The sequence below is a fragment of the Podarcis pityusensis genome, assembly GCF_964106645.2.
Source record: "Podarcis pityusensis genome assembly, chromosome: 17".
In the NCBI taxonomy this organism is placed as follows: Eukaryota; Metazoa; Chordata; class Lepidosauria; order Squamata; family Lacertidae; genus Podarcis; species Podarcis pityusensis.
Genome location: NC_138042.1, coordinates 3548545 through 3576047, shown reverse-complemented (window position 1 = coordinate 3576047; position 27503 = coordinate 3548545). Strand labels below are relative to the sequence as shown.

The window sequence follows — 27503 nt, the reverse complement described above, 5'->3', positions numbered from 1 at the left end:
ATTGCCCCCCCCCATTCCTTGCAAAATTCTGACCTCCAGTGCCAGTTTCCTCCACTCGATGATAGCCACCAACTCTCTCATAATACCGTTTAGTTGGATGCCTCTCCCTAACAAGCATAAGCCTTTGATAACCCAGCTTCCTCCTCTTTTTTGCATTTAGCATCTTCTCTTTCGCAGGACTCTTTGAAAGGATCAAGGAGGCTTTGCTTAAACTAGCCGGTTTTTGTGGTTTCCTATCCCCCTTGGGGCCTCCCCATATAATTGCTTCCAAGGGTGGGATTGGATGCTCCTGGAGACGTTGCAGGATTTGCTGTCCCGGTTTGCAAACATTTATGCTGGCTTTGAATGAAAAGCTCTTCCAGTCTGCTCTGCTCATGTTTCATTCTCACTTTGGACAAACAAGCCAACCAAGTACCTTATGCCATCCATAACTAACAGCTTTGCTCAGATAAAAATAAGATAAAATAATGCAATGTTGGCTTGCTGGGCCACAGGCACAGATTTCAGTGGGCACCAGATCCAATCGAATGAGGAACTTGAGGGTCTTTGAGGCTAGCAGACTGAGAAGAGGGGTGGGAATTGGGGAGGGGCTGTAAATGCCTCAGGATTCTATCTCTAGCTAGGGGAGAGAGGTGGATTCCCCATAGTCAACAACAAGGGAAATAGGAGAATGAAAGCTTCTGAAAGAGGAGATAGTGTCTAGCAGTATAGGATGGGAAAACGAGGCACAGTCCTGGGACAAAGGACAATGCAAAAAAACTGATAGGCGGTAGGTTCAGAATGGGCAGAACCAGAAGTACTTTTCTGCACAACCTCTGGTTAACTTAAGGCATTTGCTCCCATGAAGTGTGGTGGTGATGGCTCAGACAGCTTTACAAGGGGATTAAACAAATGCACGATGTAGGGTACTAGTGGCAATGAGCCACAAGAGATGAGTGAAACCTCCACATCCAGAGGCAACATACCTCTGAATATGAGATATGGACTTCATGTGGGATTTGGCTGACCACAGGATGCTAGATTAGATCCACCCAGCCTGAGCCAGCAAGCTTCTGTTTATGATGATCTTTTGTGATACCAGGTTGATGCTGAGGATGCAGGAGTCGAGGAGGAGGGCTGTGTGTGTGCCACAGGTCCATGGAGCAGAGGGATGGGGGTCTGGTGGCATTGAGCTTCCTAAGAATCTTGACCTTCGCTTCTCCTTTTTTTAACCCCAATATTTTTTAATTTGTGGTAGGCAGGAGTAGAAGTGCACCGAGCCATCCGTTAGGAACGTGCACACAATAAACATTTTCCTCTCTGCCCACTAGCAGGTTCAAGTTTCCTTGGGCACATGAAACATGCAACAGCACCCCTGATACAATTCCCATACTGCCAAATGCTGTGACCAAGGGCATTGCCCATTATCACCCAGTTCGCACGTTTACATTTGTCCTCCTGACAAAGATGTACCTAGGGACCCTAAGGAATATTCACAGGACTGGCACAGTTGCTGGCAAAAAATCCAAACACACACACACACACACACACACACACACACAGTCCTCCTTTATGACCTCCAAGGACCCTTCTGGCTCTGGAATGTTGCCCAACCCACTACTGTCTTCTTGCACCACCAGTGTTCCCGTCAATGGGGCTTTGTGCAAGAGAGCTCTCCAGTGGATTGGGCCCTGCATATTGGATCTCATTCCACCAGCCTTAATGATGGGGAAATCCACTGTGTGAGGTCCCCCCATGCCTCATGGTGGCAGGACCCCCTCCGCATATCGAGCGAAGAGAAGACCCCGCCAAGGGAACCACCCCTTCAAAGGAGTTTGGAGACCCTGGTAATGGTGCAAGAATAACAGGAGACCTCAATAGATTGTTGTGGCTGAGGTCAGAATGTGGCCCCAGCATCTATTAATTTCGCTACCAAGGAGAAGAAAGCCAGCAGCAACAGCCTGGGAACCCTGAAGATTGTTCGAGGGAACGAGAGTGAAAACCAAGAAATCCTGTCTTGTTCTTGCAGGGTTAGGCAGCTGCCAAGCAGATGAAAGTAACAAATGGAAACCTGAGAACTAGAGAGTTTAAGAGCAAGCTGTTAACAGCCCAATTCTCATCAGCTTGTGGGGAAGGGGAGCAGAGTTGAGGGAAGTGGCAGCGACAGGCAGCAGATAAGAATTCCACTGTAATAGACAGACAGACAGACAGATACACACAAACACACTACAGTGGAATTCATATCTATATGAGTCTTAGAGCAGAGGGAGGGTGCCAAGAAGACTTCTCCCGTGGTTGGAGGGGACGTCCAGGACTCCTGGGTTCTGTTCCCCATCACTAGAAAGAAACTAGTATAAGGTTTTGGGGCTTTAGGGAGGTGTAAATGAAGTAACAGTAAATATGGTAAGGGTAGACTCAGAAGGCAACATTCCTAGAGGAGAATGGGATTTCATGAATTAAGTTCTAATGGTTAGAGCAAGGGAGCCCTGGAAGTGAAGGTTTAGTGAGAGCAAGGGAGTCTAGAGCACAAGTTCATGGCTTTCATTCCCCCGACTGCAATCCCTGTGTGGTCCATTCATTAACTCAACCACCACAGGGACAGTCCATGTGAAAAACTTTGCCAGACACCCTGGGGATGGGGGGAGCGGGGTGCAGAATGAAAAGAAAAGGTACCTTTGGGTCAGAATGTGGTCCTGGGTGTCACAACCTGGGGCAGACTTTCTTCTCTAGCCAAATGCCTGCTTCCTTCTGCCTTTAAATTCCCTTCTTCTTTCTTCCTCTTCCCTGACTCTGTGGGTTTTGCTTTTTCTTCCTTGCTGCAGACGGGAACTGTGTGTGTCAAGCCCTTCTCACGGGGCTGGAGGAGACTGCGCTGCGCTGGAGGGAATGGAGAGGAGTTGACTTCCCTTGTAGGCAAGCTGGTTTCAATGAGGTACAGCACGCTCTCTACGCACACAAACACTCCCTCCCTCCCAAAAAATGACTTCAGGGGCTGAACCGTCATGTGGTTTCCATCAACCACCTGCCAAAATGATGGGGGGGGGGATTAAAAGAGAGAGAAAACCACCCAGCCTCAAGGATGGAAGTTTTCAGCCGCCCCCTCCTCTGTCCAAAATGGCAGGCTTTCTTGTCAGTTCTTATTTTCAAAGTAGCCACATGAGTGAGTGGGCCAGGAGGGTGGTGAGGAAACAAAACTGACACCCCATCCCACCCCCTAAAAAATAATAATAATGGGGGCAGGGTAGGATTTGGTCACCAAACTCTGACTATGTGGCGCCAGAGAGGATGGGCTTTTGTGTTGGTTTAAGGCCATGCAAAATATTTGTCTTCCCCTGAGTGGAAGAAACTGACCAGCGATAAAGATGAAAGGGGGGAAGCCATTTTGTTGGTAAGGAACTGGGCATATGCTGTTTTAGACCTCTGAACAAACAATGGGCAGAATAAGACAAAGAGACAGAGAAACAAGATTGCGATAGGAGGGGATAAAGGAGATCAATAAACATGGGGAGAGGGGGGAATGCTCTTCAGTTACATAGCCCATGGATGAATGGCTTTAGAGGGAGACAGAGAGAATGTGAGATAAGAATGGCTGGATCAGTTTGCAGATCCGTCTAATCCCAGAGATGGGAAATTTATGGCCTTCTAGATATTGTTGGACTGCCAGTCCCAGCCAGCATGGCTAGTCATTAGGGGAGATGGGAGTTTTATTCCCATCAATATGTGTAGGGCCAGTGTCCGCCCTTTTCCAGTTGTGGGCAGTTGGAGGATCTGGAAGTTCATAAGCAGAGCAGTGGAAGAGACTCCCTTGGAAGGTGGTGGGTCCTTCATGGGATCCTTCATCCAACAGGGGTTGGATGGCCCTCTGTCAGGGATACTTTGGCTGTGAATCCTGCATTGCAAGGGGTTACACTAGATGGTCCTGGGGGTCCCTTGCAACTCTACGATTCTGGAATTCTGAGAAGGCTGACTCAGCCAAAGAATGGAACACACTGGACAGGGAAAGCTGTAGAATCAGGAGGTTTAAAGGATTTTCCTGCCCTGTTCATAGCATACCACAATGCTGACCCAAAGAGTACAATTGCAAGTTGCCCACATCTTGGGCAATTGCCTATTTTCAATCTCTTGCTCCTTCCTTAGGAGGAGGAGGTCTTCCCACACCAGCGCTCTTGCACAGCTCCCATTTGTTTCAATGGGGCTTACACGGGAGAGCCTCTTGCTGGGTCCATCACTGCTAAAATGGCACTGTACAACTACAGTTGAGTACATCAGGCCATTTGGCTGATGTCTGGGTGAAAGAGCAGCCCTTTCAGGTTACCTTTCGCTGTGGCTTGCTGTCAGCTGAAGAGGAGCAAGACAACAGGTCAATGGAAGTGCTTGCATCAGATGAGCCTTTGATGCCAGTGCCCCTCCAGCCCAAGGATGTGGCACAGCCATTCTCAAACTTGGAGGACTCCATTTCAGAAGACCCAGAGAGGTCAGAGTGAGAGACTTTTACCTCCCCCTCTTTCCAAGTACAGGTCTGTGCTTAAAAGCTCCATGTCTGAGCAGTTTTTGTTGTTGCTGCTGTTGCCACAAAGCATTCCCCGCAAAAATCCGCACCTTAGTGCTCAATCAGAGCAAATGTCAATTTGGGTTTTCTGTGGATTGCTGCTTGCTCCTATTGTATGCTAAAAAGCGAGTCTTCATGGGGAAAGCTCTGTGGCAACAAAAGGACACTCGGATACAAAGTTTTAAAGCACAGATTGTGGCTGGAAAGAGTGGAGGAAAGGTAAGCGTGGATAAGATCTTAGAGTGGGCTAGGCCCAGCGGGGGCAAGGCTAGCAATTAGGATACAGTTGTTGTTGTTGCTGCTGCTGCTGCTCTGTAAGGCTCAGTGTCAGGTTTTTTCCTGATAAACTAAACATCCCAGCTCCATGTTCCTAAAGTCCTGCCCAAAGCTCGCCTTTTCCCAGCTAGTCTGCCTTGCACCTAGCCTGGACAGAATAGATCAAGAGACCAAATAATATATTCCCTCGCTGCAATTACTCACACACCCCCACCTACCCTGCAATCTGTGCATTATAAACTACAGTATTATTTATGTGTTATTTCTATTTCTAACCATGCACCAATTCACCTTATGGTCCTAGGACAAGGGACAGACAAAATCACTATAAACATTACATTCAAATGTACTAGAGCACAATCAAAATTTAATAATAAAAAATTATAATCAGAGAATAACACTTGTATCCTCCCTCCACCCAAAGGCCTGGGTGAGAAGGTTCATCTTAACCTGTGGCTGAAATATATATTACGATCAAGCCAGATGCACCTGGGGGCAGGTGCTCTAGCCTGAGGCCCCCACTCAGAAGGCCTTCTGGTGTCCTTAAACAAGAGCAGGCATGAAACTGCTAAGAGATGCTTGCTGAGGAACTAGTTCCAGGTGACGGAAGCAACCAAACCATAGCACAGGGTGGAGGGGAAAGCAAGTCCTCCCTGAACCCTCCCATGAGGTACAGTGGTTGAATCCCCTCAGGTAATGTAAAAGGGCAGCAAATGTTATGTTTTTTGTCCCTGCTTATCCCATATAATCTAAACCAGGGGTGGGCAAACTTCAAGTCTGCAAGATCTACTTCTATTCTTTACTACAACTCCAAGATCCACCACCTGGAGCTAGTTGCAAAAGAAGTAGATTTGGAATTACAGTGGTACCTTGGGTTAAGTACTTAATTCGTTCTGGAGGTCCGTTCTTAACCTGAAACTGTTCATAACCTGAAGCACCATTTTAGCTAATGGGGCCTCCCTCTGCCGCTGTGCCGCCAGAGCCCGATTTCTGTTCTCATCCTGAAGCAAAGTTCTTAACCCGAGGTACTCTTTCTGGGTTAGCGGAGTCTGTAACCTGAAACGTATGTAACCCGAGGTACCACTGTAAATAATCCTGAGCCCAGGGATTTATTTTGCATATCAGAGCCAAAAAGATCAATTGTCTGACTTGAATATAAGGCAACTTACTACGAACCTATGGAAATCTACTCCTAGTTATCCCTGTGTATACAGTGGTGCCTCGCAAGACGAAATTAATTCGTTCTGCGAGGTTTTTCATCTTGCGAATTTTTCGTCTTGCGAAGCACGGTTTCCCATAGGAATGCATTGAAAAGCCAAAAGGAAACAAACTTGCAAGACGTTTTCGCCTTGCGAAGCAAGCCCATAGGGAAATTCGTCTTGCAAAGCAACTCAAAAAACGAAAAACTCTTTCGTCTTGCGAGGCATTCGTCTTGTGAGGCATTCGTCTTGCGAGGTACCACTGTATACCAAACACTTAAAGCACACTCCCACCTGCAATGAATCCTGGAAATTGTAGTTTACCCTTCACAGACCTACAATTCCCAGCACCCTTAACCTCCAGTTCCCAGGATTCTTTGCAGGAGTTTCTGCTTTAAATGCATAGTATGTAGGCAGCCATAGACTGTGAAACAGTTTACATGCCACTGGGGGTGGGGGTGGGGAGCTGCTTAGGTTTGCGTACTGGTCCCGAGAGAAGATTAGAAAAGCAATTTTGTACATTTTGATGCTAAATTCCTGAATTCCTTAATGTGTCATGCCAGATTTGTTGAAAATACTTTCTCTTACTCCATGTAATATAAAATATTTATTTTATTCATACACAAAGGTATATACTGCCTAATAAAGAATACAGCAAACAACACAAAAATAGAACATAAGAATAGATTATGTATCTATGTGTGTATGTCTATATAGATATAGATGATAGATGATAGATAGATAGATAGATGATAGATAGATGATAGATAGATAGATATAGATATGAATAAAATGAATCACATAAAACAGTTCTATATGCACTCAGGGAAAGCCTATGCAATGTAAATAAGTTATCTTCCCATATCTATTTAGATCTACATGCCATGGGGGGTGGGAATATCTGCCACCAAATGTCAAGTGCAGAGTGAGAGAGGTTTACGTAAGTGATTTTGGCCCATTGCCCCTTCTCCTGTTCAGCTGATGTTCTTACAGTGTGTGTGTGTGTGTGTGTGTGTGTGTGTGTGTGTGTGTGTGTGTGTGTAAATTTTTAAATCCTCACTGGGTCTTACGAGATGCTGTGGACATGAGTTGTTCACAAACCAGCTCTTCACCCCACTGAGAACATTTCCCCCTAATTTTGTGACTTTGTTTATAGTTCATTTTGATTTGTGGAAAGAGGGCATTCCTAGAACAGCCGTGTGCCTGGGAGTTCAGGGCTCTTTTGGTCAAGAGCTTTTGATCTCTGGAAGCCCTGGGTTGAGTGGTTCAGAGGCAAGGCAAGGGGGGCTGGGAAATGGGGCTTTGGGAAGGCTTTGGATTTGTTGGTGGCTTTGCGGTTTTTAAAGCAGCCCCATTAACATCTCCCTTGGCAATCTTCTAAATCATGCGTATGTGTGTGCTGTTGCCCATACATATGGTTACCCACCACCCTTATCTCTGAGATTCCAGGGGTTGCAGGCATGCTTACCCAGGGCTAGTGTTTCCTTGGGGAATGAGGCACAATGGGGACTAGGGTGCCCTTATGATATATGGTTTTATTTACATATATACAACTTGAGCCTACCTATGGAGGGGCTCACAGCAGCAGCAGCAGCAGCATCCCAAAAAGGGCCAGCTTATTCCAGAATCACATCAGCATCCCTTCTCTGCAGCCTCTCTTGCTCTACAGCAGGGGTCGACAAGGTTTACCTTGCCTGGGCCGGTTCACTCCAGCGGAGATCCCTCTGTGGGCCGGATTGCGGGCGCGTGATTTCCAGCATCTGTGTAGACGCGATTTCCGGCATCTGCACATGCGCAGACGCAATTTCCAGTGCCATGGAAGCGAGTCCCCGCGCCGTGCTGTGCCAGTTAAACGACCCCCGTGGGCGGCCTGTGGCCCATGGGCCTTAGGTTGCTGACCCCTGCTCTACAGGGCACATCCAGCTAAATTCTTCCTCTCTGCTTCCTGGTTACATCACTTCCACTCCCCTTCCCTAAACTATGCTCTCTTTATCTACAGAGGGAGGAACTAAAGCAGGGGTCAGCAAACTTTTTCAGCAGGGGGCCGGTCCACTGTCCCTCAGACCTTGTGGGGTGCCGGACTATATTTTTTGGAGAGGAAATGAACGAATTCCTATGCCCCACAAATAACCCAGAGATGCATTTTAAATAAAAGGACACATTCTACTCATGTAAAAACACGCTGATTCCCAGACCGTCCGCAGGTCGGATTTAGAAGGCAATTGTGCCGGACCCAGCCCCTGGGCCTTAGTTTGCCTACCCATGAACTAGAGGGCTCCATTCATTTGCATTCTGACACCTACTTCCTTTTTGCTTTGCCCTCCTAACAGTTAATCCGCCCAGGCAGTCCTCTCACAAAGAAGTTTGTTTGACTTATTGACACTTGTTGATTTGGCTAGGATTACCATGTCCAATACACAACCCAGGAAATGTGCCTCATGTAATTATCTTTTACATGCGCTAATTAGGTAAAGGACCCCTGGGCAGTTAAGTCCAGTCAAAGGTGACTATGGGGTTGTGGTGCTCATCTCGCTTTTCTGGCCGAGGGAGCTGGTGTTTGTCCGCAGACAGCTTTCCGGGTCATGTGGCCAGCATGACTGGCGCAATGGGACACCATAAAGAGTGCCAGAGTGCACGGAAATGCCGTTTACCTTCCTGCTGCAGCAGTACCTGTTTATCTGGTGTGCTTTCAAACTGCTAGGTTGGCAGAAGCTGGGACAGAGAAATGGGAGCGCTCCCCGTTGCGCGGATTCAAACTGCCGACCTTCCAATCAGCAAGCCCAAGAGGCTCAGTAGCTTCATTAGATTCTAACCCTGGATAGCTTTATAACCCCCAAACTTGCTATAATAAGAGCTCACAATATTTTCTGGACTTTGCATGCATTGTGGTGGCCTCTTCTTCTTCTTCACTGTGGGAGCTGGTTCCAGCTGCGTTTGGATAGCAGCTGCAGGAATGTAGGCCAGATTGGACATGACGCCAGCAGGAACATTCCTGATGTGATCTTTGATCCCTGCAGGGTTTTTTGCTTTATTCCCCAGGAATCTCATATTCTTATGAAGATATTCTCTATCCCTCTTGCCTTGCCCCTCCTGAACATCCCTCATGAATCTACTGCTGTTTTGAGTTGAGCAGACTAACAACAGCATTGGGGTGCTTCAAGGCCAAACAAAACGTGACGGTGGCAGCCACGCTTGCCCCTCACGTGTCTGCCTTCTCCGGGTATAAAGGGCTGGGGTCTATTTTTAATATCAAAAGGGGCGTAAAGGAAGGGAACTACCCACACCACTTCCTTACATCCTCAGCTTGTCTCCCCTACCCAGCCCCATTTGGTAGGCATGATGCTCTTAGAACAGGGGTTCCCAAGCTGTGGTCAGGGGAGCACCAGTGGTCCACGAGCCTGAACTCCATTGTGTACATTGTACAGCATCACAATTGCCCCAAGTGGTCTGCAAAGATCCTCAGCAATCAGCAATTTTCAACCGGTCTAGGGAGGGTGGGGAGGAGTTCAGGAACCATTGTCTTAGAAAAGCCTGTAGCCTGCCAATATCATTCCACTCAGAGTTAAAAATCACAGGCACCGTAAGGTGTGTGCATGTCCAGTTGCAAATAATGATTTACAAAATACAGATTGAAATCTGAAATGACTAATTCTGAATTGATTTAATACAAAGGAAAATTTAACAAAAGTAATAAATTATGCAAATAATTTTAATCTAAGAAATGAAAGACAAAATAAAGATTTCCGCCCACCAGGGCCTCCACCCCATATGAGCCTACATGAGTGGCCTTCCCATATGGAGGTATTCAACTCCTGCTCCCCATCCTGCTTATGCAACAGGACTTTCCTCCTCTTCTCCCCCCCATGCACACCCCATGTTCTCTCAAATATTCTCTGCATAAGTTTGGGGAAAACCCTAGAATGGAGTTAGAGAGCATGAGCAGGGAGAAGAGGCGGAGAACGTTGCATTGCACAAGCAGAAGTCCTTGTGGAAATGCAACCTGGGCTTGAATCTATTCCTGGGCTTTGGAAATCGAATGGGGTGGGAGCCTGGGAGTTAGCCCTCCAATTTTATTTAGGTTAGGAACAGCCTACAGGGTATAAACCTGGCATTCCTGTTCTCTCAGGCAAACTAATGACACTGCGCCCCCACCCCCATGTCCCACATGAAATGTTCCTTCCTTTTCCTCTCCTCAGAATTCCTCAGATGTTTTCTTTAATTAAGAACTTCCCGATTCTCCCTTGAAATTGCATTATAAGTGAAATTCCCTGGCAACTCTGAAGCACCCTGTAGGGGGATTGTATGGAATAAAATGACACCTAGTTGCTTGACTTCTTGTCACCTGGGATGGCACAATGATTATACTGGGGCCGAGCCCTATTGGTAAAGAGTTAACCATTATGGTGGCAAGTGACTGAGTTTGGTTTGAGGTTGCAAATGAACTCCTCCTCCTGAGTCACCCAGATCCCTTTCCGTGTGGTTCTGCTCCCTGTCTATCTCAGCAGCAGCAGCAGCTCTGCATTCTTTGCGTTCTGGGAGTGCTCAGCCCCTCCCCAGCCCTTTTTCCCCCTTGGTAATTAGCTGCACCAGCTTCCTCCAAATTTGTTCTCTTGCTTTTTCTTGCCTTTTTCCCCCCTGGCGGCGCAAATCTAAGAGCTGCATTTGGGTGGGTTAACACAGCCTTGGTCCAAACAAGAGGCCTCAAAGGAAGGTGTTGCTTTTGGGAAACCAGGCGTGAGGAATCGCACCCACAGCCTTGGCCAGGACTGTTTCATTGTAATTACAGAGAAATGTCATTTTGGATAGAATGTCTCTAAATTCGGGTGGGTGGAAGCAATCCGAGCATAAGGTGAGCCCTGATGGATCAGACCCGGTCGGCATCCTGTTTCCCAACAAAATGCCTATGGGAAGCCAACAGGAAGAGCCCCCCTGTGGTGTTGCTCCCCAGCTATTGTATTCAGTGGTAAATGCCTCTGAATATGGAGGGTTCATATAGCCAGCTCTCTTCCTTAATCTTTCTGCTTCGGATGTTGCTGGACCCCATCTCCCATCAGCCTCAGCCAGCATGGCCAAAGGTCAAGGGTGATGGGGGTTTTATTTTGTGAACCACCCTGAGATTTTCAGATGAAGGGTGCTATATTATTAATAATAATATTAATTAATTAATTAAAAATAGACCAACAACATGAGGGTCACAGCACTATCCCCATCCCCAGTACCAGGTGTGCCAACTCTGGGGGGTTGAGGTGTCTTCAGCCTCCTCAATATGCACCATTTTACACAGCGTCAGGAGACGTGTGTGACGTCACGTGATGTGTGTGTGACATCACACGTGTTACACACCTTGTCCCCCCAATCTTGGGGGCAACCCAGCACCTCTGCCCAATACATCCCCATATATCCTTTTGCCAGAACTGAGCATTTAAATTTTAAACATTTCCAATTTTTGCTAAAGATGTACAAAAATTAGAGAGTAAAGAATATTTGAAGAAGGCTTTCAGCTTGTGAAGAAGTGATTGGAAAGGGAGCAGGCAAAAAAGGAGTGCTAATCACGTATGCATTCATTTATCATGGAAGTTATGATACACATAACTGAGTTAAAGATTTGGGAGCAGCTCATTGCAATTTCAACAGACTAAACCAGAGGCCATCACCCTTTTAAGGCTTGTGGCTCATTTCCAAACAGGGAGAACTGTTGTGGGTATCACGCCCACACAAAAAATTGTATCCAGTGCTAGTTAACTCCGTTGAAGTTAATGGGCATGCCTAACTTCATTATTTTCAATGAATCTACTTAGAGCTTAGCTCAGTACAAGCCACACAGGTTCTATGGCTTTTCTTGAGCCTAATTTCAGAGAGGGAGGGGACCCAGTGGGTGCCAAGGAAGACCCACAGGCACTGCATTGGCAACCCCTTGGCTAGACAGTTTTTCATAATGCTTTTTTGAGAATGTTTTAAGGGAAACTTTAAAAAGCAAGAAATAGCACATATATTACTCCAATAATGTTAAGCAACAACTCGCCATTCTCATTATCTTCACATCTTGGCTGCTCCCCAAAGAGCTACTTTAGGCTGCCTCGGGGCATTCCCTGTGCTCAGTGGGATTTTTTATCTTTGATGAGTAGATTTTCCCTCTCCAAACCCCCCAACTAATTTGGAAACTCACTCAAATATAAAAGCAATCTGCTGGGCAATGCTGGAAGAGCGACGGTGGGGGGGGGGCGACTATTGTTCAGTAAACACAAACTCATTGCCTGGTCCATCCTTCCTTCATCCCCCCCCCCCTCAGTCATAAGCCCTAAGGATAGGGTCTTGTGGCCCTCTAGGTGTTCTTGGAGTCCTCTTCCCAGAAGCCCCAGAAGCCAACATGGCCAATGGTGAGGGTTAGTTGGAGCTGTAGTCCAACAAGACCTGAGGGGCCTCAGATTCACCACCCCTGCGCTAAAGCATCTTCAATGGTACCTTGGGTTAAGTACTTAATTCGTTCCGGAGGTCCGTTCTTAACCTGAAACTGTTCGTAACCTGAAGCACCACTTTAGCTAATGGGGCCTCCTGCTGCCGCTGCACCACCAGAGCACGATTTCTGTTCTCATCCCGAAGCAAAGTTCTTAACCTGAGGTACTATTTCTGGGTTAATGGAGTCTGTAACCTGAAGCATCTGTAATCTGAGGTACCACTGTATCTTTGGAAATGTTGGGGAACTGTGTGTTCCATAGAAGTACAGTCTTCTCCTTTCCACCTTGCCTCCATTTTCTAATTCTCTCCCCTTCCTCAGTTATTTTCTCTTTGTTGAATTCTAGATTGCAAGCCCCTTTGCAGCAGGGACCCACCCTCTGTCACTGGTTCTGGCACCACCAGCTGCTGGCCTCTGCCTTCCTACTGGTCCCAAGGAACACCACCAGCCGCCACCACCACCTAGTATACATTTGTAAATAAAAAGATCCTACTAATGTGCCATGAGTCTCTAGTGCTCCTGCCTCCCTCACAAGGAAGTGAGAAGTGCAAAACACTCCTGTGCTGGAAGGGCAAAACAGCAGAGTCCCTCTGTCTCCTGAGCTACCTTTGCTGGGAAGCCCCTGGGCTGTGGTCAGGGGGCTTCTGAGACTCTGTGCTTGTGATCAAGGGCCTTTTACACAAGTAGAGGTAGAAGAGTAGGAAGGGGAGACTTTTCGCTTCCACCAAAATCCTGAGCTGTGAAGAGGACAATGGGTGTGGGAGGCACCAAAGGGGAGGCTGGCACTGCTGCTGCCCCCAACAAGACCTCTGCAGTAATAGTGTCCAGATGTGCCTCAACTGCATTTGCTCAGGCTGGGGTCTTTCTGCTCTTGAGTGTGCGCCTCTCTGCCAAGGACACAGATCTGCCTGGTGAGTCCGGGATGCAGCTGTGGGTGGCTCTCATTTTGATTGCACTCAAAGGCAACCAAAGGGAGCTGTGAAGGGCACCTGTGTGAGAGATGAATGGATGGAGAAGAAGGGAAAAGATTGGGGGGAGGGGTTGCTGCTTGAAATGATGCATTTGAAAAGTCAGCACTTGGAATCAAACATGCCTGTGTTGGAGATTAAAGTTGTATTTCAAAGCTTAGAATAAATGTGAAGGGTTTATAATAGAGTTCAGCTCCAGTGCACTCCCACTGCTGGTGTTTGGAGCCAAAAATACAAAACGTTAGCCACACTCCACATGTTGCCTGCAGTTTCTGGAGAAATACTGCTGCTTGATGCATTTTCCCCCAAACCAGCTTCCATCTGATTTGAAACCGTCAGCTGCAGTTACACTGAGGTGTATACCTTCCAAACATCCATTGGACATGCACAGTTAGCAGCACATGCACAGATAATGGCTTCATTGAAAGGGAGCGGGGGGGGGGTGTTTTGCAGCTGCAGGGAAACTAACCAGGTAATGCACATCTTCCTGACCCCTCTCTGGTGTGTACAGCAATGAAAAACATGGCTTGAAATGCAGCTGTGCTGGCAGTGGCTTTCCACCCACTGCAGTGCTGGGTCATTTCAAAGCTCTGAACAGCTTGGGCCCAGGATACCTTCAGTTGGGCCTTACCCTGTATGTCCTGGGTCAAACACTGAGTTCATGGGGGGAGTACTCTTGGTAGTCCCTACCTGGACTTGTAGCACAACTCATGTCACCATGGCTTCAGAATAGTGGATCCAGTAGAAAGTTGGCAGGCTCTGTCCTTGAATGCTACTCTGATGTTTTAATACTCTAGTATTAAATCACTCTGGGAGTTTTATGGCAAGTGTAAATGAATACTCACAGAGCCAGCTGTATGATGTGGAGCTGCCGGGGAAGGCCTTGGCACTGGGGAGCCCTTCTGAGGCCCTGGCAACTGCCCTAGGATGCCCGGTGCAGATGCAAGAGAATTGCTTGTGTGCTGGGAGAATGTTTTTGAGTAAAGCTGCCTTTGACAACCTTGTGCCCTCCAGGTGTTTTGGACTACAACTCACATCAGTCCCAGCCAACATGACTGTAAGTTCCAGACATGTAGTCTGGGCTGATGGGACTTGTAGTCCAAAACAACTGGAGGACACACCAGGTTTGCAAAGGCTGGATCTGATTATCTCATGAACGGGAAGAACTCCACTCTTTCACATCACTTACTACCTTGTCCTTTGAATGGGATGCGCTCCAAATTGAACCTGGGGTTTTATGCATGCAAAGCATATGGTCCCTTTCCAAGTATAAGGACTTCCAACATTATAAAAAAATAAACATCCTTAGGTGAAGTATGCATCCAGTTTCAATTGAGAAAAAAGTTTGAGAGATTACGCTTTACATAAATGTTTTAAAAAGTCAAGCCTTGTATTTCTGTTCTCCCCAGCACAGTAGCTTTGAAAGTAAAATATTGTCTGTTAAACACATTTTCACAGCATGTATAGTTATGTAAGATGGCAGTTTAATTTGGATTGCAAAGTACGTTTCTGAATTTTGGCTTTCCAAATACTTTTACTTTGGGGAAGAGCTTCAACTTTTGATGTGCATCTGGACCAATGTTGTGCGTGTGTTTCAAATTCTCTCTGTGACTCTAGGCTGCAGAGTATATTCACTACTACATCACATTTACAGCATATCACACTGGTGAATTGTTTTCTGCAATTTGCCACCAGGGCTGTTCCAATACATTTTGGCACCTGAAGTGAACCAAAAAATGGTGTCCCCTGCTGGCCAGGGAAGAAAGGGTGAGTGAAGATCTACATCAGGGACAAGGGAGAAAATAAATATCTCCATCAGGATTTGCTGCCCTTGTGGAACCTGCCTCCTGAGGCAGTTGCTTCACCTTGCCTCATGGGAGGGCTGGCCCAGTTTGCAGCTGTTGATTAATTGAGGTCTTAAAGCTCTTCTGCATGTCATTGTATAAGCATCTGAATAATTTTGTATATATTCAATTCATGATTTTCCATAACTTAGAACTTGATGGATGTCTGCCATTGGTACCTAGTCTGTATTGCTTTGTTTTTGTTTTATAAAAACATCTGCTGTCTTTTGTGTTCTTTTTATTATACAAGCAATGACCAATTGACCATGCACGAACCAGTAAATAACTTTAAAAATGGCAAAATGGTCCGAAAACAATGCCTAGCAATCCCACGAGCCTTTGCAAGTACAACGCCAGGAGCTCTTGCACTGACCATTGAGGCCTGGGGAGAGTTGAAGTTTGAGCAAGGAGGTTTGGAGGGAGCAATTGTGGTGGAGTTTTGGTGTCTGGAAGTACTGCTGATTTTTCAAAGGAATTTTCAAGGGTTTGCAGAGGTTTAGAGGGCATTGGCAGGCTTTTCCAAAGGTGTTTCAAGTATATGTGATTTCACGTGAATGTGTGGTGCCTTGGAATGTATCCCCCACGTAAATGGAGAGTTGCCTGTACATTGTACAACACAGAAGGGCTGACTCACCCCCCCCCCCTTGAAGCAAGGGAAGGAAATGCCTCCTCATTGGCTGTTTATGATAACCAAGCCTCAGAGAGAATGAGTTTAGAGAGGGAGAGAGCAATTCATGGCAGTGACAAAAAAACAAACCCCTATACACCCCCTTGTGCCCCAGCTTCACTTCCCTCTTCTAGATCTGTTATGTACTGAGTTGAATAGGATCCAAAATGCAGCAATCTGATTGGTCCTAGAACAATAGGATTCAGAATGCAGCAGTCTGATTGGTCCGCAGGAGCCACCCAATCCAACTCTGGGTGGAAGTGAATCCACAACCTGATTGGCCTACAGGAGAATCCCAGAATTAGCCAATCACGTGGGGGCCATTGTGTAAATAATGTATATAAAGCAGACATTTCGGGGGAACTTCCATTCCTCACTACTCTGAGCTGAATAAAGAGCATGAAATCCACACTTGACTCCGAGTATATTTCAAGATCCCTCTTCTACCTGGCTGAGCAGCTGAGGCTGATGAGATTAGCATCCAGCGGGAGACAGTGTACCTGCAGGCTAGGTGGGGGGGGGGAATAGGATGTAAGGGGACCCCGCCCTTTGAGCTGCCTACAAGGGTTTGCAGGAAGGAGGGAGGGGCTCAGCCATCCAGTTATATAACAGGCTTTTTTTGAGGGGGAGTTGTTAGTAAAAAGTCCAGTGGGGTGGGGTCATAGACGACCAGGAACAGAGACGAGCAAAGGCCCACTAGATTACAACCAGCCTCCCCTCCTCCTAGCATTTCTCCCTCCCCACAGCTCTCCTCTCTCTTTTTCTCTGGCCAGCCTAGCAAGCAGCACTGTTTTCACAGCTGCAGCCTTCCTGTGCCTTGGAAACGGCATTACCTTACTGCTTCCCCCTCCCCAGCCGTCATCGCCCACCCTGCCCCAGGACGTGAGGGGCAGGAATGGCAAGGGCTGCTGTGAGATGCAAGCCAGAGACGGCTGCTTTCTGGGTTACAAGAATCAAGTCAAGGCGGACAAAAGGAAGAGGGTGGCTCCAAGGACCGACTCCACTCTCCGCAACCGACAACAAGCAGTCAGAAATTTGGTTTCTTCCTGACCCTTGCTGCCTCCCAGCGCCCTCTTCTCCATGAATTGCTGTTCTCAGCACCATCAATAATTGTATAACCGGGTGGCGAATGTCAAGCCCAGGGGGCAGATGTGCCACCGCAGGCCTCGCCCCTCACTGGCCTGCTTCGCGCCCTGAATATTTTTGCCCTCGAACCCTAGTGATGCCTCTTGCCAGTCTGGGTGAAGGATAAGAGAGCATGTGTAGAAACTAGCACATGGTCCAAAAGCAAATTTTATATTTGTGACTTGGTGCACTCTTGCCTCTGGCCCTGCCTGCCACTGGCATGTGGTCCTCAAAAAGTCTCCAAGGAGGAAATGTGGCCCCGGGTTGAAAAGGTTTCCCCATCCCTGCTGCAAAACTCATACCCTCTAACATTTCTCTGCTGAAAATAGGGACATCTGATAACTTATTTTGGTGTAAGGGATATTAATGCAACCCTTTCACGATGTATTGTGGTTGGCCCCTAAGACTGTTTAACCAAGCCTGAATACTTTTTAAAATTTGTCTTTTCCCCCCAGGCAGACTGACCAGCTCCTTGTGTTTTTCGGGTTCCTCAGCAGCACCCTGTTGCATCAGGAACAGCTGCCTCTTGGTTTTTCATTGGCGTCTGCAATGCGATGCAAAAAACCCCCACATAACACTGAAAACCTGTCTGGGCCCCATTGAGCTGTGTGCATCAAGGAGGGGCAGACAGCCCAGCCATTTTTTCCATGTTCCATTTGGGGCCTCTGGCTGGTGGCAAAGTCTTGGAGCCAAGTTGTCATTGGCCTCCTGCTCTCACAGTGCTGCTGTCTTTTTGGCTGTGAGGCCGGGATTAAGGATGACGCCGGAGTTTCCAAACCTCCCCCTCCCACCCTCTCCCACCCCACTCCTCCACCTCTCCAGTTTTCCCAGCCAGCACCATGACTAAGAGTCCAATTTTGCACAGGGCTGCTGTACACTGGCCTACCCTCCAACATTTATCCGATGAAAATAGGGACGTCCCATTCCATCATGATAATTTCACTATTTATACCCCACAACCTTACTGGGTTGTCCTAGCCACTCTGGGCAGCTTCCAACACATGTAAAAACATAATTAAACATTAAACATTAAATAAACTTCCCTATACAAGATTGCCTTCAGGCGGCTCGGTCGGATAACTCCATACCTTCCAACATTTCTCCAATGAAAATAGAGACATCCTAAGTAAAAGTGGGACATTCTGGGATCAAATCTGAATCTGGGACGGTTTCTCCCTCTCTCTCTCTCTAATTGATATTTATTTTTATTTGTTTTCTGATACAATTCCATGTCAAAGAAATGAACGGAAATAATGCAAAGGACACAAAAAAGAAAACTCTGAAATAGAAAAGAAATAACAATTTTAGGATATCGAAAAATAAACAGAAAACCAGAAAGCATTCCTCCACCAACTTCCCATCCTTCTCCTTCCATGGTTCCTTTTGTCTCCTCTTTTTCTCGCATTTTCTTGGTTCACCGTCTATCACAACTATTTATCTACACTTTAGTTTTTTCTTACCCTCCTGAAAATATCACCATCCTGCTAGGTTAATTGTGTGTTTATCATACTTTTTCATATAGTCAATAAAAAATATCCAGTCCTTATATCTTTCATCATTTTGATTTCTTATTCTAGTGGTCATCCCTGCTAACTCCGCATATTCTAATAGTTTAATATATTATTATTCTTTTGTTGGTACCTTATCTGTTTTCCTTTCTGGGGCTAGTAATACATGTGCAGCTGTTTCTCTCTTTTTTTAGTCACTTCTGTTGTTATTAACCCCAGCAACAATGCTTTTGGGTTTTTAGAGAAGGATTTTTTAAAACATTTTTTTTATTTCATTATAGATCATTTCCCAGTAGTTTTTAATTATGCTACCTGACCACCACATGTGGTAAAAGGATCCCTCTGCTATCTTATATTTCCAGCAATTGTCCTTTATTGATTTTGACATTTTGCTCGTCTGTTTGGTGTCAGGTACCACCTATCCAGCATCCTCATAAAGTTTTCTCTTAGTGTATAACATGCTGCAAACTTTGCATTTACTTTCCACAATTGTTCCCATAGTGCAAAATCAATATTTAGTCCCACGTCCCTAGCCCAATTTATCATTGAAGATTTAACCATTTCCTCCATTGTTTCCCACTCAAGTAGTAAGTTACACATTTTTAATAATATTTTGACCCTGGACCCTAATACCACCTTTTTAAACTGTGAACTCTGTGCCGCAAATCCATATTTTTTGTCTAACTTTAAAGTTGCATCAAAATAAAAAAAATTCCTTCCAGTAGCACCTTAGAGACCAACTAAGTTTGTTATTGGTATGAGCTTTCGTGTGCATACACACTTCTTCAGATACACACGAAAGTTCATATCAATAACCAACTTAGTTGGTCTCTAAGGTGCTACTGGAAGGAATTTTTTTATTTTGTTTCAACTACGGCAGACCAACGCGGCTACCTACCTGTAATTTAAAGTTGCATGCAATTGATGGTAACTTAACCAATCTGTCACTACTAATCTTTGCTATCGATAATAATCTTATGTTTTATCCTGGGTTTTCTCCCCGGCCAAATAAGCTTAGATAGATCTTTCTGCCATTCTTTAAAGTTTCATATTTCATTCACTATAGGGACTGTCTGAAGCAGAAATAGCATCCTCGGGAGTACCGTATATTCATTTTAATAACTGAGATTTTACCCAACAGTGACAATTGCATTCTACTCCAAATTTGCAGATCTTTTTAAATTTCTTTCCAGACCTTTGTATAGTTATCATGTTAAATGATTATTGGCCTGGGATGGCTTTTCTAAATCAGGGATGTCCCTGTAAAATAGGGACACTTGGAGGGTCTGTACTTGGTGTGGTTTGACTTTCACTTCACATTAAAAGGCAACTGCTATAGAAAATGGCCTTTTCACTCTTACCATGCCTGTCTTCACAAAGTTTGCTGTGCTGTGGAGCAACTTCTTCTTTAGCAACTGGCAGGCCATTTCCCTCCTTTCTTTTAAATCTCCCCTTCAAACTAGATGACCTTTTAGTCCAGCTACATAATCAGTCCTTCGGTAAAATAATTACAGGAGGGAAGGGGAGCCGATTTGTCCAAAGAAGGCCAGCATCTGGGGAGGCTTATCTCTTCACTCCCCCACTGCAGCTGGAATGGAGGTACCCTCCCCATTGCTTGGCATAATCGCAGAGTATTTTTCATTCTCATGTATATTATATCTATTCGAAAAAAGATTGGTTAATGAAGAAATTACATATCTTTCTACTTACAAATGTTGATCTAACTGGCTGATGAAGAATTCAATGAAACAGTAGTTGTTATCCGGAAACACTGTTCAGCAGAGTTCAGGGTTGGACATCAGAATTGGGCATTTGCTAATTATACAAAGCTTCACAGCTTGTTCTCCGCCGGGTAAAGTCTGGCACCGTGGTTCATTTAAGGACTTTCAGAGACTTTCAGAGACTTCAGTTTGTTAGTTTTGATGTTTTGAATTATTTCATAAAGTTTTCACATTGTAATTGTTTCTGGCCATCGTGTTGCTTTTGATATTGCTGGCTAGGAGCTTTGGCAGGGGGAGGAGTCCCCAACTGCTGTTTTCGGATCTTGGACAAAATTGGACTACATGCCAGGAAAGTGGCTTAATTAAATGCCTAGATAGAAGAACAACCCTTGCATCTCCCAACCACAGATGCATGTGTGTTGGCTATGAGTGCTCAAAAATACTTAACAGGCACTCTGCACATGCTCCCAAGCACTCTTGTCATTGCTTGGCATGTTTCTTGCACACAAGAATACCATTACATATTTCAGTGAGGGGTGTGAGCAAGGTTCTCAGCAAAGATTGGAAGCCTTTTCTTGGATATATTCAAAATGAAAATGCTTCCTGCCCAGAGCTGTGTATATTTTAAGTGCATTTGTTGTGGTTACCTTTTTATACTTCATATAATCTCTAGAGCAATGTTATGAACACCAGTCTGCACACACCCCACCCTCCCCGCCGAAATGGATCTGGGCTTTTGGCATGCGTATTTGGGGCGGAGGTCCACATGCAGGTCCACATTCTTGGAACAAACTCTCCTTACGTTCCCTGCAGCCTTCTCCTACATAAAGCTGGCACCTTAACATGTTTATAACTATGGATATGTAAATGTGTAGAATCTGTGTACTGGTCAGAACTACAGGTACTCCATGGAATAATTGCATGTTCTCTGAGGTGCAGAGAGGGCTGAGGGCTTGACGCAATTTCTGATTCAGCTGAAGCACAGCTGGACTGCAGTTTTTGGAACCTGTTGAAACAATGCTCCCAGTCCTTTAAATTAGAGCTGTCTGGGCAAGGCTGAGATGCAGCCAGCTGTGATCAATGCCATTTGTCTCCTGTTGTTCATCATGCTGAAGAATACGTGTGGCATATGTATACATAGACAGGCACACATATAGTTGAGAACCTCACTTTAAAAAAGTGGCAATGTTTCAAGTTCTCAAGGTTTCACAGATGTATCTGCAAATATACAGGCTATGCCTTCAGCCGTTCAGGAGCACGGGAGCTTTTGCATTACACATATAGCTCAATCCAGACAAGACAGAGGCACTGTTAGTGGAGGTTCCCTAGGCTGGCTGGATGGGAGGTGGCCTGCTCTTCAGAGGGGTTACACTCCCTCTGAAGGAGCAGGTACATAGCTTGGGGGTCCTCCTGAATCCTTTGCTGTTGCTTGAGGCCTCAGTGGCGCAGAGAGCCTTCCATCAGGATTGGCTGGTGGCTCAGCTGCCCCCTTATCTGGACAGGGATAACCGAACTTCTGTTGTCTCTGCTCTGGTAACCTCTAGGCTGGATTATTGTAACACATTATAAGTAGGGCTGCCTCTGGAAACTTCAACTAGTGCAGAATTTGATGGACAGGTTGCTCACCAGAGCAAGACAGTTTGAGCAGATTGCACTGGTCGTGGCCCAACTGCACAGGCTGCCAGTTAGTTTCTGGGCCCAATTCAAAGTGCTGGTTTTGACCTATAAAGCTCAGGACTGCAATACCTCAAGGACCGCCTCTCCCCATATGAACCTACCCGGTCCCTGAGATCATCTTCTGAGGCCCTCCTTCATGTGCCTCTTCCTTGAGAGGTCCAGAGGGTGGCAAAAAGAGAACAGGCCTTCTCTGCAGTGGCTCCCCATCTGTGGCATGCTCTCTCCAGGGAAGTTCGCCTGGCGCCTTCATTACACACCTTTAGGTGCCAGGCAAAAATGTTCCTTTTTAGCCAGGCCTTTGGTTGATCTGTTTGACATCCAACACCCTTTTAGAATGTGGCTTTTGGGGGGGGGTTATTGGGTTACTGCTTTTGGTTTGATTTTATATGTTGTGGTCTTGTTGTGAACCGCCCTGAGACCTCTGGGTGTAGGGCGGTGTATGAGTTGAATAAATAAATTAATAAATAATAAATAATTTGCCCAGCCACCCCCCCCATCTGCTCTTAAACACTAAATCGCCACAAATGGCAACCTGTGGGAAATCCTGTTGCCGCTTGTTCCCATCCAGTGCTAAACCAGGGGTTTCCTGGGGGGAAAGAGGTGGAAAGTGTTATGTACTGAAGTTCTCACCCTGGGCCAGCAGGGGGATACTGTAGATAGTTATGCAAATAAGGGATCGAAAGTGACGTTCAGTGATTGGATCGTTTTAGAAAGTTGTTACTGTTGCATTGTAGTGGAGCTCTATATAAGCAGGCTGACTGAACCCTTCAGTTCAGTTCTGTCCTGGCCTGTGAATAAACAAGAGCTGTTTGAAGAATCGCTGTGTCGTCTGATATGTTCACCCACAACTTAACAGAAAGGAGTGTGGGTGTGCCTTGTCAATGTTTACTTGTTTGATAGACTTTTGCATTTGGAGTGAAGGACAAAAGAGTGAGAGGGGGATGTTGTTGTTGTTATTTAAATTTATATACCTGTTATGTACTAAGCTTGGATCCTAGATCAATAGGCAAGTAGGATCCTAGAATGCAACAACTGATTGGCTTGCAGGAAAAGACCAATCAGGTTCCAGGAGGGAAGCAGAATCAGCCAATTAGAAGGGACTCATTGTGTAAATAATGTATATAAAAGCCTGAGGTTGGAGGGGGGTGCAATTCAATCACTGTTTTACAAGCTGCAAAAAAGAGCATGAAATCACTGCAGGACTCCGAGTATATTTCAATACCACTCTTCCTCTGTAGATCTCAGGGCAGTTCACAATATGAAAACACAAGTTAAAAGCACAAAACAAATAGTTAAAACGAAACATAATCCACCCTCCCACAAACACATTTAAAAGGCTGTACAATATTAATCAGCCCAAGGCCTGGTTGAAGAGGAATGTTTTTGCCAGGTACCTAAAGATGTATAACAGCAGAAAAGGCTTGCTCTCATGTTGACACCCTCCAGACCTCACGTGGAGGCAGCACACGCCGAAGGGCCTCGGATGATTAACGCAGAGTCCAGGATGGTTTATATGAGGAAAGGCGGTCCTTGAGGTATTGTGGACCTGAGCCGTTTAAGGCTTTGTAGGTCAAAACCAGCACTTTGAATTGGGCCCGGAGACTAATTGGTAGCCAAAACCTCTCAGACTAGGCATGGGACAAGCAGGAAACTGCTTGGACCTGTGCTTTCTAGGAGTGGACTGTTCATTATCAGATTCCAGGCTAAAAGTAGACAACTTCATGTTACAAGCAAACAAGGAAACCCAAGGCAGCTACTAGAACCCTTTGCCTCCCTGCTGTTTTCCATTCTAAAGTCCCTCACCTGCACCCCATCAGCTCTTGCATGTACTTCAGAGAAAAGAGCAGCAACAGCAGCTAGATTTCTTGTAATATCTAGCTCAAAACCGCGTCTCTTAAGAGAGAAACACCTGAGCATATGAAAACAGCCCTGCCTAGTGGATCCCCCTCTCTCTTGTTTGCCTTTCAGATGTTGGGATACCGTGAGGAAGAAGAAAGCAGCTGGCACATGGTTGCACAATTTCTGTTTCCCAAAGAATTCAGGACAGGATGTGCAGGATATTTCTTGACCAAGAAAGTGGGTGAGAGAAGGAGGCGGGTGGTTTTAGAGAAGAGAATGGAATTTCCCCAGCTGGAGTCAGAACAGGAAACAGGGGTTAACAACACACTCCAGCTCTTGAGGCTGTGGAAGTTTGGACAGGCTTCAGGCTTCCTGGGGTACTTGATGACTAGGGGGGGTCTCATCCGCCCCATACATTGAAAGCATTTTTACAGCACTTGGAGAATCCTGGGAACTGTAGTTTGTTAAGGGTGCTGATCTTACAGAACTACAGTTCCTGCACCTGTGACAAACCCAGTCACCACCAGCTAGAGAGGAATAAAGGTTGTGGAGCAGTTGCACTTGCAACCCACTTCTCCCAGTAAGAAATTCTGAGCTTTGGGGATTCAGCCACTCAGAACCTTTAGGATGTAATTTTGAAAGTATAAATAAAGTCTCTCTCTCTCTCTCTCTCTCTCTCTCTCTGTGTGTGTGTGTGTGTGTGTGTGTGTGGCCTTGTTGACCCCATTGGGCAGGCAGGCGAGACGCAAAACAAAGGATTGTATCCGACATAGTGTTTCATGAACTTTCTGCTTGCACAAGGATTTCTGCTTGTACAACTGAACATTTTCCTTCTCTTCCTGCTCCTCCTAAATCTGTTCTAGGGGCTTCTTCTACCTCTATAACATATTCAGGCAGGGTGTAGTGGGGGTGGGGGAGAGAGAGAGAGAGAATATGAAGTAGTCCTGTTGCCTGGGCGGAAATGCCTGCGCTGACAGGATGGGTTGGTTAAGCACCTTCCAAAAATCTTTAAAATCAAGCTACAAGAGCCATTCTTCCAAAAGAACGGTAAATTTATAACAAATGTGATGAATGGTTTACAACAAGAAGTAACACACGTGTGTGTAAATGTTCTATTCTGTCACAAGACATTCATTTTTGTCTCCCTGAGCCCAAGTACGTTTTTAGAATAACAATTCAAATATTTTAGTGCACTTGGATATTAAATATTCTGAAGGCATCCAGTTGCATAACACTCTAAGCTGGTTTTCCTGGTAAAGAACAAAGGCAATTCCTGTGCCGTGTTAAGTAATCTTCCTCTCTGACTACAGCTGCAGTGATTTGGGGTGAGATTGTCCATCAGATTCTCAGTTTTCACATTTGCTCACTTTTAGATTCATGTGACGTTTTGCAATTTTAGTATATGTGCTGCCGAAGCGAGCACGATTCATGTGACGTTTTGCTTGTGTTCCAACTACAACTGCAAAGCAGGAAGGACTGAACATGGAAGTTTCTGTATGCAAATCGTGTGCTCATTTTCCTGCATTCATTTCTGTGGAGCTTCTGTGGGAGAACTTACCTGCACAGTGTTCCCCATTATCCAACCTCTCTCCTGTTACAATTCTGCTACCCTTACTGGGACCCAACATCCAATATCTGGGAGCCAAACTATATCTGGGAGACATTACTGGTTATCAGTGACTACTAACCATGATCACTGTGCTGGTGGCCGGAATTGCAGGTGGGAAGAGTGTTGTCGCGCTCAGCTTCTGCTTTCAGATTTCCCCTAGGCACCTGGACAGCCACTGTGATACTAGGATGTTGGACTAGATGGGCTTTGGCCAGATCCAGCAGAGCCTTCCTTATGTCCCCATGAAAATCGCCCTCCCCAATCTGCTATTTGCATCTGGTCCCCTTGACACCAGTGGAAACTCCCCTGTCCTGGAGCTAATAGCAGCTTAAGGGGGGCAGAATGGTAGTCAGAAACAAAGTGTGAGAGGAAGGCTTAACTTCTTTCCCCATGTGCTGCTGTGCCAATCCTGCTGCCTTCAGTGATTCCCTCCCCTTCTTTCTCTCTCTGTATGTATGTGTGAATAGAGAGATAAATAGAGCTAGAGATATATTATGCACATAAAATGCTCACAGTAACTCTATCAGGTCCAGATCCCAGTAACTGGGGGGCATTCCTCAAATCAAATATGGTAAGGGACAAGGAAGTGGGTGGGTGGGGGGATAATTGCCTGGGCTGGCACATATCCCTTCGCTTCAATAAACAAGAAAGCTGATTTTAACTAAATAGTTATTGCAAAATATTAAAAAGCAGCTCCAAGCAGTGCTCTTAAAAACTCTGTTTTTCTCTCTCGGCTATTTAATATTGTTTATATCCAAGAGCAGGCCTTTAAGCCTTCCTGGAATCTTGAAATCAGGCATGGCACTCTCAGGAATCAGGCACATCTAATCTGATTGTCGCTAAACAGGGCCAGGCTAATTTCAGTCTCTTGTGTGGTCTGCTGTTTTCTTCACTAAAATCCCCTATGGCCCTCCAATCTGTTTTTAATGTACAAAAAAGAGTGCATCTGTAGGATATCCTAAGGCATGGCTAGTTTATATTAAATGATCCTGAGAATGCACTCCTAGTCAATATTGGAACAGACTCCGTCAAGAGGTGGTGGACTCTCCTTCCTCGGAGGTTTTTAAGGTGAGATTGGATGGCCAATTGTCAGGGATGCTTTAGTGGAGATTCCTGCATTTCAGGGGGTTGGACTAGATGACCCTCGGGATCCCTTACAATTCTGTGATTCTGCCCACCCCCAGTTTAAAGCCCCTGAGTCCATCTTCCCTGCTAACTTCCTCCCTATGTTGTCTGGCACACATGCACACACAAGCGCAAGGGTCTTGGCACAAAATTAGCTCTAGCTGTCTCGTGGGTGGTTCCTCCTTTGCGGGCTGTTGACCAACAGGTGACCCAGCCTTCAGTGCTGCATCGCATCTTATCTGTGGTAACAGGCAAAGCAGCGGCAACAGCAGGTGCTGGAAGAGGCCTCTCCCTGCTGCTCCAGCACTCCTTGCCCTGGAGCAGCAGATGGGCAGGAAGCCTGAGGAAAGAGGAGCAGCTTCTGTCGGTGATGCTAATAGGGGCAGACAAGGCTTTGGCTGGTCACATCAGGCACCGCAGCACATGGCAGGAAGCGAAGGCACTGGGAAGGGAGGAACATGTTGAGAAAGGGGGGAGACACTCATTTCCTCCGCAATTACAGCAGAGCTCCACCTGTTCTTCTGCTATCATCTCACTAAAGTACAGCCAATAATGTAATTTCTTTAACAAGTATTTGGTATATACTTTGGTATATACATCCAACAAACTAATAGGGCCATAATTGGCTGCTTTGTTAGGATCGCCTTTCTTAAATATAGGAATGACTATACTAATATTCCACTGAGCAAGGAAGTGACCACTGTTATTAATTTCTGTAGCAGAGCTACAGGGACAGAGGCCCAGAAATTGCAGGCTGCTTTCTACACTTCTCCAGTGATTCCATCTTCCCGAGGCACCTTCCCGTTTTTGAGATTCCACTAGGAGTGAAGGCTTTCCTCTGTATTAACAGAAGGCCTTGGGGAATGGAATGTTGAACAGCTCTCAGAAACGGGCTCCCAAAGATGTGAGGGAATATTTGTCTGCCTCAATGTGCCCTTTGGCATGCCCAACGACCCATTCAGA

General features: G+C 46.0%; 2 protein-coding genes across 5 annotated transcripts in view; one reads left to right on the top strand and one right to left on the bottom strand.

Annotated features, from left to right (window-relative positions):
* Positions 1-2806, bottom strand: part of BGN (biglycan) — a 45766-nt gene extending 42960 nt beyond the window's left edge. Inside the window, exon 1 of the mRNA XM_080987451.1 lies at positions 2653-2806. The gene's annotated coding sequence lies outside the window, so the exon portion shown is untranslated. The remainder of the gene's footprint in view (positions 1-2652) is intronic.
* Positions 1590-25218, top strand: LOC308466599 (uncharacterized protein). 4 transcript variants are annotated; one of them, XM_080987469.1, is made up of 5 exons: positions 1590-1826; positions 2802-2911; positions 12804-12931; positions 23936-24047; positions 25180-25198. In XM_080987469.1, the coding sequence occupies exons 1-4, from the start codon at positions 1742-1744 to the stop codon at positions 24033-24035; spliced, it is 423 nt and encodes a 140-aa protein (XP_080843595.1). In that variant the 5' UTR covers positions 1590-1741; the 3' UTR covers positions 24036-24047; positions 25180-25198. The 4 variants fall into 4 exon arrangements, with proteins under 4 accessions (XP_080843595.1, XP_080843596.1, XP_080843594.1 ...); XM_080987470.1 differs by lacking the exon at positions 12804-12931 and having other exon boundaries at positions 25180-25218; XM_080987468.1 differs by lacking the exon at positions 25180-25198 and having other exon boundaries at positions 23936-24113.
* Positions 25219-27503: the final 2285 nt, after the last annotated feature.

Excerpts from the sequence above, each read along its gene's own strand:
- LOC308466599 (XM_080987469.1), top strand. The coding sequence starts at position 1,742 with ATGGTGGCAGGACCCCCTCCGCATATCGAGCGAAGAGAAGACCCCGCC. Across the intron at positions 1,827-2,801 it reads AAAGGAGTTTGGAGACCCTG|ACGGGAACTGTGTGTGTCAA; the intron begins GTAATGGTGCAA and ends TCCTTGCTGCAG. Across the intron at positions 2,912-12,803 it reads GGCAAGCTGGTTTCAATGAG|ATTGCAAGCCCCTTTGCAGC; the intron begins GTACAGCACGCT and ends GTTGAATTCTAG.